Source organism: Notolabrus celidotus, chromosome 8 (assembly GCF_009762535.1).
Source record: "Notolabrus celidotus isolate fNotCel1 chromosome 8, fNotCel1.pri, whole genome shotgun sequence".
Lineage (NCBI taxonomy): Eukaryota > Metazoa > Chordata > Actinopteri > Labriformes > Labridae > Notolabrus > Notolabrus celidotus.
In genome coordinates, this window is record NC_048279.1 from 27,887,381 (window position 1) to 27,900,188 (window position 12,808).

At 40.7% G+C, this 12,808-nt stretch overlaps 1 protein-coding gene across 5 annotated transcripts in view; it reads right to left on the minus strand.

Annotated features, from left to right (window-relative positions):
* LOC117817840 (C-terminal-binding protein 1) overlaps window positions 1-12,808 on the minus strand; it is a 39,290-nt gene that overhangs the window by 24,646 nt on the left and 1,836 nt on the right. Inside the window, exons 1-2 of one of the 5 annotated variants that reach the window (XM_034690610.1) lie at window positions 2,873-3,092; window positions 667-798 (exon numbers count right to left, since the gene is read on the minus strand). The exons of 1 other annotated variant lie outside the window; for it this stretch is intronic. Coding sequence is in view for 2 of the 4 variants with exons in the window: in XM_034690612.1 (XP_034546503.1) it covers window positions 2,873-2,912 (40 nt within the window). In the remaining 2 variants the exon portion in view is untranslated. Of the gene's footprint in view, window positions 1-666; window positions 799-2,872; window positions 3,145-12,808 lie in introns of those variants that run through there. 3 more of the 5 variants (XM_034690613.1, XM_034690612.1, XM_034690609.1) reach the window with 3 other exon arrangements.

Genomic DNA, 12,808 nt, shown 5'->3' on the forward strand with positions numbered 1-12,808 from the left:
GGCCGCTCAAGCTTTTCAGTGGAGACACTGGATATAATTGTGTGCGCTGACATCAATAGCAAAGCTCCCCAAGCTCGTAGGTTTCTGAGTTCCAGCAGAGTGATTCCCATCTGATTCTGCTGACATAGAACAGAGCTGATACGTTTAACAATGATCCAAGTTGAATTGTAGCTGGCATACAAATTGTTATTTTGTCATGATAGGTTGTAGACCTGTAATTTAGTCGGAACATGATGGTACATGATGATTATTGAGACACTTGTCTAGACTGTCATGCTTCTCAAGTCGCCTTTTTGGAGCCTAATGGAGCAAAATTCATGTCTCAAAGTGTCTCTAGCTGTCTCTAAGGGATGAGAATGTGACTGAAAAAGCATTATAGGGGTAAACATTGTTGCATTTGCGAAGCCTAAACTGCCTTCAAATAGCACCTACTACATCTACAGCTTCACTTCTGCTTCACATTTTAGCTCTCAGGATTATACATTGATTGACACCTCAAATGCAACTTCCAACTCTTTGGGTTCCTTTGATGCTACATCTGTTAGGTCTTTTGCTTGAATCAGATTTTTTTGTAACTTAGATTTTTTGGGTAATTTGTTCTTTAATGGGCAGGACAGCTGAAGAGAGACAGGAAATGAGGGGAGCAGAGAGAGGGGGAGGACTTACAGCAAATGGTCGAGGCTGGAATGGAACCTGCCACCTCTGCGACGAGGGCTATAGCCTCTGTATATGGAGCGCGTGCTTAGACCGCTAGGCCACCAGTGCTCCTTGAATCAGATTTCAAAGTCAAAGCCGTACCTGCAATGGTTGTGTTGTTAAAATTTGAATGCAATAGGAGATACAAATACATTTTGATTTCATTTGATCAATGATTTGATTATTATTACCCCGCTTTCTTACTAATCACTGGCTGTGTTAGATGCTTGATTCTGATTGGTCGAAACAACGGTGATTAATTCTGAATAGCAAGAACGACACCAGGGACAACCAGATCATATCCCTTGTAATCGTTGCAAAATCCCAATGAATTGATAAGTCTACATTTGGGAAGCTGAAACTATGGTTGATCTCCACTTCAAAAATCACTGGAACTATCCATTGATAGTCTTATTAGTTGCTAATTCATATCCTGTTGATCAATCCTTACTCATCCATTGTTCTAAATACAGTATATAAAATCAGTATTTGTCATGTTTTTTCATCAGCACAAAATAAACTTAAAAAGGACGAGTCACAAGGAGAGCTTACAATAATGTTAAGAGAAGACAACAGTAATCCAGAGGAACAAGTTGTAAATTAATTTAGTCTGCCTGTCTCCGTTCAAGATTATGAAATTAATATTTCTTTCATGTGACACCAGGTTGGGGTTTCCTCTCAGTAAGCTGCATGTCACAACATGAGCAGTCTGCTTGGTTTTGTCCTTTGACATAATAAAAAGTGTCTGTACGGAGGCTGCTGGTGGGAAACTGCCTGGAGCTGCTAAGAACAATCACATCACACTTTACATGTAAAACAGCTCATGACATCATTCTTTCAAATCAAACACGTGAAATTTCTCGGATACGTGTTTGTCTTTGGTGCGGAGAATCATATTATAACAGAGATTTGGGGGGGTAACTGACATGTGTTGGTGTCACCTTTATGATCAGATTAGAGTCAGCGCTCAGGGATCAGAGGAACCCTGCCTCCAAAACACGAATCAAACATCCATCAATCACCAGCAGAGACAGCCTGCTTTTACATCTCAAAGGTTCAGTGATCTCCTACGTGTGCCGAAACAGATCCAATGACCGGATCAGTTTCACGATTATTGACTGGTGCTGATTTGTGCATGAGCATCCTTACAAGAGGTCCTCCTCTGAATCATAACTCACAGTCATTATTATTCCTGTGACCTTGGACTCTTGAGCTGTTAGGGCATAGTTAGCGGCGGATATGGAGATCTGTCGGAAGCAAGGGAGGGAAGGGAAAAAGATCAGTGCTTCAACTTTCATCTTTGATGTCATCAAGAGCCGGGGCCTGCAGCGTGTTGATGACATCACAGATTGCAATCTCTGATTTTGTATTTTGGGGGGGAGAGCTTGTCCCACAAATCCAAAATATGGGTGAGCAGAGAGATAGAGTGATTCATCTTAAGGGTGGATCATCCTTCATCCTCACACCCTCCTCCATGTCCTCTTCCTCCTCCTCCTCCTCCTCTTCTTGCTCCACACCCAAACCTCCACCTACTCCCCCCACCCATACCCCACCTTCTTATCCCCTAGCTGCCCTACCTGGATCTCATTTTCCAGAAGATTCTTTTCCAGCTGCTATCGTGAGATGCATCTGTCACCTGTGTGTGAATCCGGCTGTGTGCATGCTTAAGTATGTGTGTCAGGTAATTGCCCTATCTGTGTGTGTTTGTGTGTGTGTGTGCGCATGCATGTGTGATTTGTGAGTGCGTCAAGGCTAAGAAAAAGAAGCACAATCAAAGAAAAATATGTGTCATGTCCTTGCTAGCTCCTCGAAGGAGAGAGGGATCTATTTCTGTCACCACAGAATGAAAGTGTTCAAGCAGCCTTCAATAGCAGAGATATGCCTCTTCACACACACACACACACACACCATTCACACACATGCACAGAGGGAGCTAGAGAAAAGGCTAACCAAGGCGCGAGAGAGGCTGAGCGATGAAAAAGATAATAGAGTGGGAGAGAATTAAGAAGAGACTGAAGAGGAGGAGGAGACGGAAAAAGAGAGAGGAAGAGAGTGAGAGGGAAGGGGGAGGGGAGGAGGAGGAAGAGAGAATAATGTACTCTGAGTTCATAAATATTGGCACACACACATAGACACACACACACACACACATGAAAGCATAGTGCTAGTTGTTTACCTAGAGGCATGCCTTTGTTGAGGAGATGTGAGCTTCCCATGGTGCGTTCCCCAGCCGGCCAGTGCGCAGCACAAACCTGCAGTCTTCACTCAGCAGACATGAACAGGAATCCAGTCAGCATATGGCGGCTGTGGCCAGCTACCTCGCTTCCCTTAGTCCTTCTCCCAGCCCCTCAGTGACAAGCATACACATGTGCTCCCCCTCTTTTCTCTCTCTCTCTCTCTCCCCTCCCTTCCCTTCCGTCCCCTTCCGCCTGCTCTCTCTCTATCTCTGCCTTACCCCTCCCTCCCACACTCAACTGTGCAGTCTCTAGCTCCCTCCCCTCCCCTCCCCTCCCCTCTCTCACTTTCTATAACAGCTAATCTCTCTGTCTTTCCGTTTCTCCCTCTGTCTCTGTCACACAAAAAAACAGTGCACACACCGAATGCAGCATTTACAGGAGCAGGAGAGCAAAAAAGAGACGTGTAGGGGAGAGTGTGAGTGTGAGAGTGAGGGCAGGAATGGGGAGGAGCTAGTGCCGGACAAAATTCATCTTTTGTTTCCTGAAAGACGACAGGGAGGAGAAAAAAGAAAGAAGAGTTATGCAATTACAAGTCTGTAGCAAGAGAGGAAAAACTTGTTCTTTCTGCTCTAAGGGAAACCATTATTAAAGCTCATAAACTTAATTATAAAGGGCGAGGACATGTTGTAACACAAATGAATGTGAGTTTTAAATAAACAATGAGAAGCCAAAACTTACTTAGTGGTTTTGTTCTTCAAACAATACGTTATACAAGTTTACTTTGGCAATAACACAAAACAGATCTGGCATCCAAATGTGTGAGCTCTCTCAGAACCACAGAACAGTTTGCTAATCTATTTCATTAAACAGGTTTGTAGAGGACATGTTGATCTAAAGTTGCACTTGCTCTTGACGCGTTGGCCTGAATCATCACAAATAAATGCTTCAGTGCATTTTAGATATGATGTTTGAATTTTGCAAACCAAAGATGTTAAAGCATGAAAGTAAGTTGTGTAATATTATTAATAGTGAGTCAATTCAAGAAATAATAACTCTTGAAATTCATACTGTAGCAGCAGTAAAATGTGCTTAAAGATTTCAATTATTCATTCATACTTAAAATTGTTTGTTTCCCATTTCCATATAAACACTCAGACCAATGCCACAGCTAGACACAGTATTAATGCTTTTTATAGGCAAGGTATGAGAAATACGATATTCTACTCCGCTAACAATGCTATAGAACTTCTTATGGTAAAATATGAATAATATTACAATTAAATACATGAAACACTCTGGTTAAAAAGATGAAAACTATGTCACCAAGAAGTCAAAATATTTAACTGATTGGGGATCAGTAATTGGAGCCCACTGTCTCACCCCCATCTTCACATCAGCTGTGGTAAACTTATCACAATTTTGCAGCAGAACCATTGACTCTATAAATTATGGACGTAGTGTCCTTGACATCACCCATCTGTTTCTGAAGCGATGTTTTCAAGCCAATCGTCAGTGGGAACCATATTTGATATGCTGAACTCAACCTAACTTCTAGCAAGTTAAAGAGGCGGGCTTTGAGCCTCCTAGCCGACAGCTACAGGGTGCCCACCTGTCAATCAAGTCAGCTGTAAAAATTGCTGCATTATGAAAAAAATCACCCCCCATACCATGTGTGCTGATAGAGAAATGAGCTATCCAGACTACACTAGTAAACCTGTTAATTTCTGCTGTAAAGATTGTCTTTTTTGAATGGGTGTGTATGTGGTTTCTCGTACTTCCGGAGCCAGCCTCAAGTGGACACTTCAGGAACTGCAGTTTTTAACACTTCTGCATTGGCTTCAATTCTCGCGGCTGGAGGTTGCCGCTTGGTAGATGTATATTAAACTAGAACAGTCAAACGGCCTCTCGATATATATGCAGTAAGGTCATTTCTGGAGGTTGCAGCAGTAGCGATGAGTTTAATACTACCAATTTGATACATCTTAAAGTTTAACATGCAATGGAATATGGTGCATTCACTAAAGCAACAGAGGAAAAGCTGCTGCCCCCAAAGTGACAAACTCTGGACTTGAAAAAAAGAGTAACTATCCTTAAGAAAAGATTAAAGAGCAGGTGGTTGAATTTATCGCTTTGGACAACCAGTTCATCTCTGTGGTAGAGAATGCAGATTTTGGGAGCTTTTGGATTTGCGGTATGTTCTGCTGTCTCTATGCTAAATTTCAGACAATGGTGATTTAAAACATGACGTTATTGCTGTTGGTTTTACAACGATTCTAACAATGCTTAATTTGTTTACTTTGGTTATTTTTTGTAAACAAAAGTCAAAACTGTCTGCAGCTTTATCTTGACAAATTCAAGTATCAGATCGGTGCTCTTTATCAGCTGAAACTCAATGTTAAAAGTATGGGATCAGGATCAGGGGCCAAAGAAGTTCATCAGGACATCCCTATTCTAAATAGATCTTTATCATGCACATTTTGTAACAATTTAAGACTATGAAGCTCAGGATTATAATTTCATATATTAGCCTACATCTGAGAGTCATTTTTGCTGTTGTACAATTGGACGCATCATTACCTCCGTACCGAGGAACACATATTCTAGTTTCCCCTTAAAGGTAAATGATACACTTGGACTACGAAAAAAAGAAGAACATGAACAATTGAGTTAACATTAGCTATGAAAATGTTGACCTGGCATTGTCCTTGTCTCCTGATTTGGCTCTTTTGTTACATATTTGTACTTCTAATCTGTATGTAGAGATGAAGGGCGGTATATCTTATCACTTTCCTCCTCTTTAACTTTTCGTCTCTATGCTCTTGCAAGGTTATCACCTTCACACCTGCTCAGGCTCTTTCTATTCCTGCTGTATTGATGTTACAGTTACTCTTTCTCCACTTTTTAATAACAGTGATATAATCAGCCTCAGACGCCCCTTTAACTGCCAGGCTCTAACCTAGTTTAAAGGCAATGAGGGTTACATCACATCCTCACTATTGGTAAATGTCACAGACGGCCGGTGGGCGAGTTGTTCAAGTCCAAAAAGAAAACAGGCAGAGGGTCAGACAAACTGTTGTTTTCAACACTGTCAGGAGGGTGACTCACAACCCCTGTCATATGTAATCACCCCACTGTTCTCTTCAGATGCTCTGTCAGCTGCTGGCTTTTTTTTTTTTTTTTACAAATACAAAATTAAACCGATTTAGCTTCAAAATGCAAAATTGCATCTACAAAGGAACATCAGCAACATGCTCCTCCTTATTTAATTCTGCTTTATTTAGACAGTGGGGCAGGCCCATGCAGAAGAATTCTGGCTCCCTTTGAAGAGCCTGAGCCCCTGCTTTTCTTTGATAAATAAATCCAGTTGAATTTTGCAGCCACTACTCTGCAGCTGCTGTTTTCATGACTCATCGTTGCTCCATAAACTGAGTCACAGTGCCTTGAAATCAGACGGGAATAATACCTCATAAACAGTCGGGGAGGTAATGTGTGAAGCTGAACATAAAATTGCATTTGGCATGTTTTGTGACTTCTTCCTACCAGAGAGCTGCAGGCGAATACCACCAACACTACTATTCACTGTGACTCTACGTGTATTCATTTAATGTTAATGACAGATAGGGGAGTCACAGAGGAAGAGGACATGACTCAATTACTCCTAAAACAGACAGAAAATGCTTACGCTACTAAAATGCAAAAAATTATAGTCCAAAAATACTATCTCACAAATTTGTGTTTTATAGTCTTGTAAAAACAGTAAGTCGCAACAGTATATAAGATGCAGTCTGTTTTGGGTAAAAAGGTTAAACTGCCTCCCTGTATGAGACTTCCAAACATTCAGCAATGTGCAGTATCTGTGCAGCCATGTAGCTCTTTCTGGCACCATCTGTTCTCCCCATGTGTAGTTTACAAGCCTTCTATCTACCAGTACCATAGTTGAGCTAAGCTTATACAGTAGCCTTGATAGTTATAGGGTATTGAACATAGACTGTTTAAATAATGGGCGTAGTATTCATGACGTCACCCATCTGTTTCTGAAGCGCTGCTTTGAAGCCAATCGTCGGCGGGAGCCATATGGGAAATACTGAACGCAACCTAACTTCTGTCGAGCTAGTGTGAGGTAAAGAGGCGGGCTTTGAGCCTCCTAGCCACCAGCTACAGTGTCGCCGCCTGTCAGTCAAGTCAGTCCTGTCCTTAAATAGACAAAACTAATTTTGACTCACTGGTTTTGCGGTGTTTCTGCAGCCAACCCCAAGTGGACGCTCAATGAACTGCAGTTTTTAACACTTCTGCATGGGCTTCATATTTTGAGACCGGAGGTTGCCGCTCGGTATGGACGGACCAACTGCCTGCAACCAATTTGCTGATGCTAATTTTGCTCCCCTTCAGTGGTCAACAGTTTTCTTATATTGATGAGTTATTTGAATCAAAGCTGCACTCCATTAAGTTTACTTACTTACTTACTTAATGACATGTGATTCTGGATACAGTCATTGCAGTGCATGTGTACCAGTAAGTCAAAATATGACTATATGAATATACTTCCTAGTCCAAAATTATTATTGTTGTTATTGTTGTTGTTATTGTTATTATTATTATAGGGAGATATGTCATGTCTTTTTTCTATGTTCTACTTTAAAATTGAAAGAGGAAATTATGGCTTGTTTTATTTTTATTTTTTACTCGACTACTTGGGATGCACAGTATTCTCTTATTATAGTCATTCCCTATACACGTCTTTGCTTTTGTGTTTCCCTATCTTGATCTGTCCCTGTACATTTGCCATATTTCTCAATGAAGATATTAATACAAAATGAATGAATTAAAAAAAAAACTGTAGTTCACAAACTAATTTTAATTGTCCCAGAAGCCATGTCCACTTCTTTGAAACATTCTATGTCACAACCATCTCATTATGTGTTCATACCATACATAACAAATCAATATACTTTATATTCACCACCGCTGCATGTTACTTCTAATGCAAGTTTCATAGTACTGTAACAGACTTCGGCAAAAGGGGAAGTTTTAAATCAGTATCTGTAGCAACTGTGGTGAGGGGAAGTTTGTTTGCATAACTTAACTTGAAGTCACCTTTTGAACTTCAGAAGACAGCAGCAGCCACTCTGAACAGACCTGAGGTCTCAGACATTAAAAGCATGTCAGCTTCTTCCTCTGATATCACCATAACACTTAAAAACACATTCTGTTTCTGATTTGATTTTATGCCAGAAAAAGCCAAAAGCCACTTCCTCATATGTAGAAGACAGAAAAGTTGATTATCAATGACTACTCAAAGGACATTCAGCGGATGATAACTTCATTTTGCCGCTACAGACATATCAGACGAACACATTAAACGCTTGATTAATATTTTAAAATGGACAATGTTTGGTTAAGTTTTGACAGAGGTGTATTTGGTAAGGTTTAAATAAGTATCTCAGCTACATTTATAAAGTTCATTATGTGAAATAAATCCGATACTTCACTTATTTCTGGCTTCACACAACGTATGAACACCTCTCCTTGGTTAAAGTATGTGATTCTTTTTTACTCATCTATCTGTCCTGACTTCCTCTCTGCATGAACTCTTTCTCTTTCTTCTGAATCAGCTGGGTTCCTTTTTTCGTTATGTTAAATCACTGCGACCACTACAGGTTGCTGCATGAAAACAAACATTGTAATTGTTGATGACAACTTGGAGGTGATTTTGTAGTCTGTTTGAAAAAAGCTGCAGCACTGAAACACAAATAATGTTTCAAACAAATCAGTCACTCTTATCATTTGGTTACTTATGAGGTTACTTCCTGTTTGAGGGTGGGGCTGATGATGCCTGTCCACTGGCTGAGGTAACTACATCTCTACATTGACTATGTCTATATTTCTAGTATTGCTGTAAGGTCTCTGCCTTAAAGGATTAAATACAACAATGCCAGATACATGTATAACAAAGACAAGGTGCAGATCGAGGTTCAGTCCTCACTCTAAATCCAAACTGACACCCTGGAGTCAGTAATGTGAGAAGCTTCAGACATATTTATCGTGTTGACAGAGCCGATGGCAACCACTTCTTCCACACTAGAAACAAAATGCTCCCCAGGAGATAAATAACACATGAAACACATTTCAGTGCCCCTAAGTAAGGATGGAGAGCAGAGACAGCAGTGTAGAAAGACAATATCTAAACGCCTTCAGCTCCACTGGGGAAAAGGATAGAGGAGAGGAACAAGGCATGATGGGCAGATGATTTGATGCTGCTCATGAGGGAAAAGTGGAGGAGAAGTGAGGGGAGGAGAGTGATTTAGATGCCTTATATTCAGTCTGTTTGAATACAGAACTCAGTCTTATATGAGGGCAAACCAAGCAGATAATCACACTAATGCTGTGTCAGGTTGGACTCAAACAGTTACACCCTTTCTTCTCTCTATCACACCACATCTGTTTTCTGCTCACACTCCCTCACCTCCCTCCTACCTTTCTTTTCTCCATCTCTTTTCCTCCTGCTTTTCCATCTGCCCATCTTGCTTTTTCATCTTCAATCTCTCCTAAATTTCCCTCTCAATCTCATCCACACTCCATCATCCAACCCACCCCCCCACTCCTTATTCCCGCATCTCTTCCACTCTCTTTTTCCATCTCTGCCTTCCTCACCATACATCTCCATCCCCCCCACCTCCCCCTCCAACCAAATCTCTCTCTCTCTCTCTCTCTCTCTCTCTCTCTCTCTCTCTCTCTCTCTCTCTCTCTCTCTCTCTCTCTCTCTCTCTTTCTCTCTCTCTCTCTCTCCCTCTCTGTAGTCACTGCAGCGTGTCTAATGGTTCAGCTCCTTCTCAGCAGATCCACCAAGTGGAGGCCAGGCGAGCCGCAGCACCGACTGACACCCCCCACCCCAAACCGCTGGCCTTATCGAGACTGACAGCCAGCTAGACCTGGAGCTATCGCTAACGCACACACGTACTCACAAACACACATAATTACAAAGATACAAGCTCGTGAACAGAGAGAGAATGCAGTTGCATGCAAGACAAATGCACAGACAAATTGTGCTGCAGGTTCAGAAACAAATGCACAATGCAAAAAAGACGGCACAGCAGCAACAGAGCATGTACCAACATATAAAACACATTACAAGAAATGCACCCAGACCAACAGATGCACTCTTACCCTACAGCCCGCACAGATGCAGTCACACACAGACAGAAAATTGGATTTATGGAGACTGACAGTGAGCTGCAGAACAATGTGGATGCCTCGACACAGGAGAGAGAGCAGACACGGGAGAAAATAGAAATCTAATCTACTATAAGAGGAGACAGGTGCTGCCGGCATGAGGAGTCTCACCAATGAGTTAAAGATAAGCAGAGGAAAGAGGAAGAAGTGACTGAAAGGAGATTAAATAGGTTTGACCAGCAGGAAAGAAACAAAAGAGATGAATTGAGGAACGTGTTAGGAAGAAGATTGAGGGGACAGAGGAAGAATGTGAAGGAAGGAGCTGAAAAACGCAGAAACAAAATAGGCGGATCGCAACAAAGTGGATGATAATGAGGAGGATAAGGAATGAGGAGAGTGGAAGGAAGATTAATCTCAAAGGGTTTTATGTACACAGTTAACTGACCGTACTCATTAAAATGCTCCTACATAGGATCTCGAGGTAGGAGATACTGTCTCATTCCCTAACAGAACCAAAGGATAATCCCCTCACAATCTTATTAAACTGTTCTTGTGTCACTTATTGAAAGTAGTCTTGAACTTTTACTTAAACAAAATATAAATTAACACAGAATGATTCAAAGAGATTTCTTCAACTGATGTTAATTGTCTTATCACAACAGTCCAAAGCCCAAACACATTCACTATAAAAAGAGCTACACAGCGAGAGCTAGACAAGGTAAGGTTTGATAATTTGTCTTGAAATCAGGAGCAGATCCAGGGATGGAAGTCATATGTATTAAAGGTAAGGTTTTACTGTGAGTGTTATTTTTATTTCATTTATTTGTTTATTGAGTTGGAACAATGCACATTGATCAACATTAATGCATTTAGCATCAATGTAAATGCGCCAGACTTAGCACAGATGCTAAATTTCATCCGCAGTCCCAAGGCAGGTAGCTTCACAACACAGACACAGTAAGACTTTAAAGCCTGACAGCTACAAATCATACGATAGACAATTACAAAACAAAACACAGGCAGACAAATTAAGACTAACAAAACACAGACAGACATTATCTTAGTATGTTAGTTGATAATGTGTGTGTAAGTGTTTTATAAAAAGGATTTGGTGTCCCTCATTAAAAAGCAGACTTAAAGAGCTACCACCACATTATGTATCAGTAACTATACTCCTCTTGTGGCACAAACTGCACTGCACAACAGACATGTTTAACACTCCTACCCATACAGCTGTATTTGGACAATACACTAATAAATAACCGTTCACATTACAAGCACACTAAAGTAGAGTCATTTCCTGATTTGACTTGGCACAAAGTTATCTCTCCAAAACTTAAACATAGTCCAGAGCGAGTTGTTAGCACAGCTGCTGCTATCACCTAATGTCACACCTTTTTTCAACAGACACTTTCAGCATATATTACACAAGAATCACACACAGGAAGCTCGTGATAATGATCCAAAAATATATATCCCAAAGCTTGCACCACCTTTCTCTCTCTCACTCTCTCTCTCTCTCTCTCTGTGTGTGTGTGTGTGTGTGTGTGTGTGTCCACTGTTACACTTTCTGCTCCAAAGCTGTGTGAGGGAGGGACATGGTGCAGATAATGAGCCAATTGTAAAGCGATGTAAGTTGTGCCAGCCAATCAGCAAAGCTCAGTACTGGCCACTAGTCAATGGCAGCATGTTTTGCACAGCTGGGGGGAGGGTGTTCTCGCTCATACTGGGAAATACATGCGGTGATGATCTGGAACAGTGTGGGGGGTTTGCTTAGTTCTATTTTTAAAATATTTTTTGTGATTATTAAAATGGAAAGGAACAAGTCGTGATGGGCAGATGATTTGATGCTGCTCATGAGGGAGAAGTGGAGTAGAGGGGAGGAGAGGGATTTATCTGCCTTATATTTAATTTCTTTGAATACAAAGCTCAGTCCTATATGAGGGCAAACCAAGCAGATAATCTCACTAATGCTGTGATAATTAAAATGTGTTCCTGTAAAAGGTTAACCAATATTTCATGTGGCTGTCTTGAACTATATCTGCTTAAAACTGATGAAGGACTTCACTAATGTTTCATATATAAATTCTACCAATAACTAACAAAATAAAAGAAGCTCAACCATGCAACTCCACAGAAGACTTTCTCAATGTCTTCTTGTGATTTTTAGTAAAAGAATGCTTAAAATATGAAATTACAAGATTTTGATTACAGTAGAGCTGTAACTAAAAGATATTCTCATTACCAATTGACGTATGGTTGGATCAGTTGGATGAATTCATTCTTGTATGAAAGTGTTGACAAATTGTCAGACAAGTATCTTTTTTTGTTATTTTTGAAGCCCAGTGTGGCATTCATGCTGAATTTATTGCAGATTTATTTCATAAGACCTGCCTCTGTCTGCCTTTTCTCTGGTATTGACAGCTGAATCTTAAAATCAAACCTTACAGATGTGCCTAAAAAGATAACATGGACACTTTTGAAATGAATGTAATGACTGATTGACAAGCCTTGACCTCACCTATGCTTAAGTTGGATGCTCGCACACAGCAGCCCTGACGAGTAGAAGATGAGCTTTGTTTAGTATTTACTGCAGTTTAATTTCTGCGAATTTTATTTAATGCCAATTTGGGTGGTCAACTTCAGACTTATTGCTAATGCATTTAACCCTCCAAAATGTATCAACCAATGTAAACAAGAGGTCCTTAAAGCTTCTGTGAGGAACTTCCAGTTTGTGTCGATATTTGTCATAGACTATAAATGAT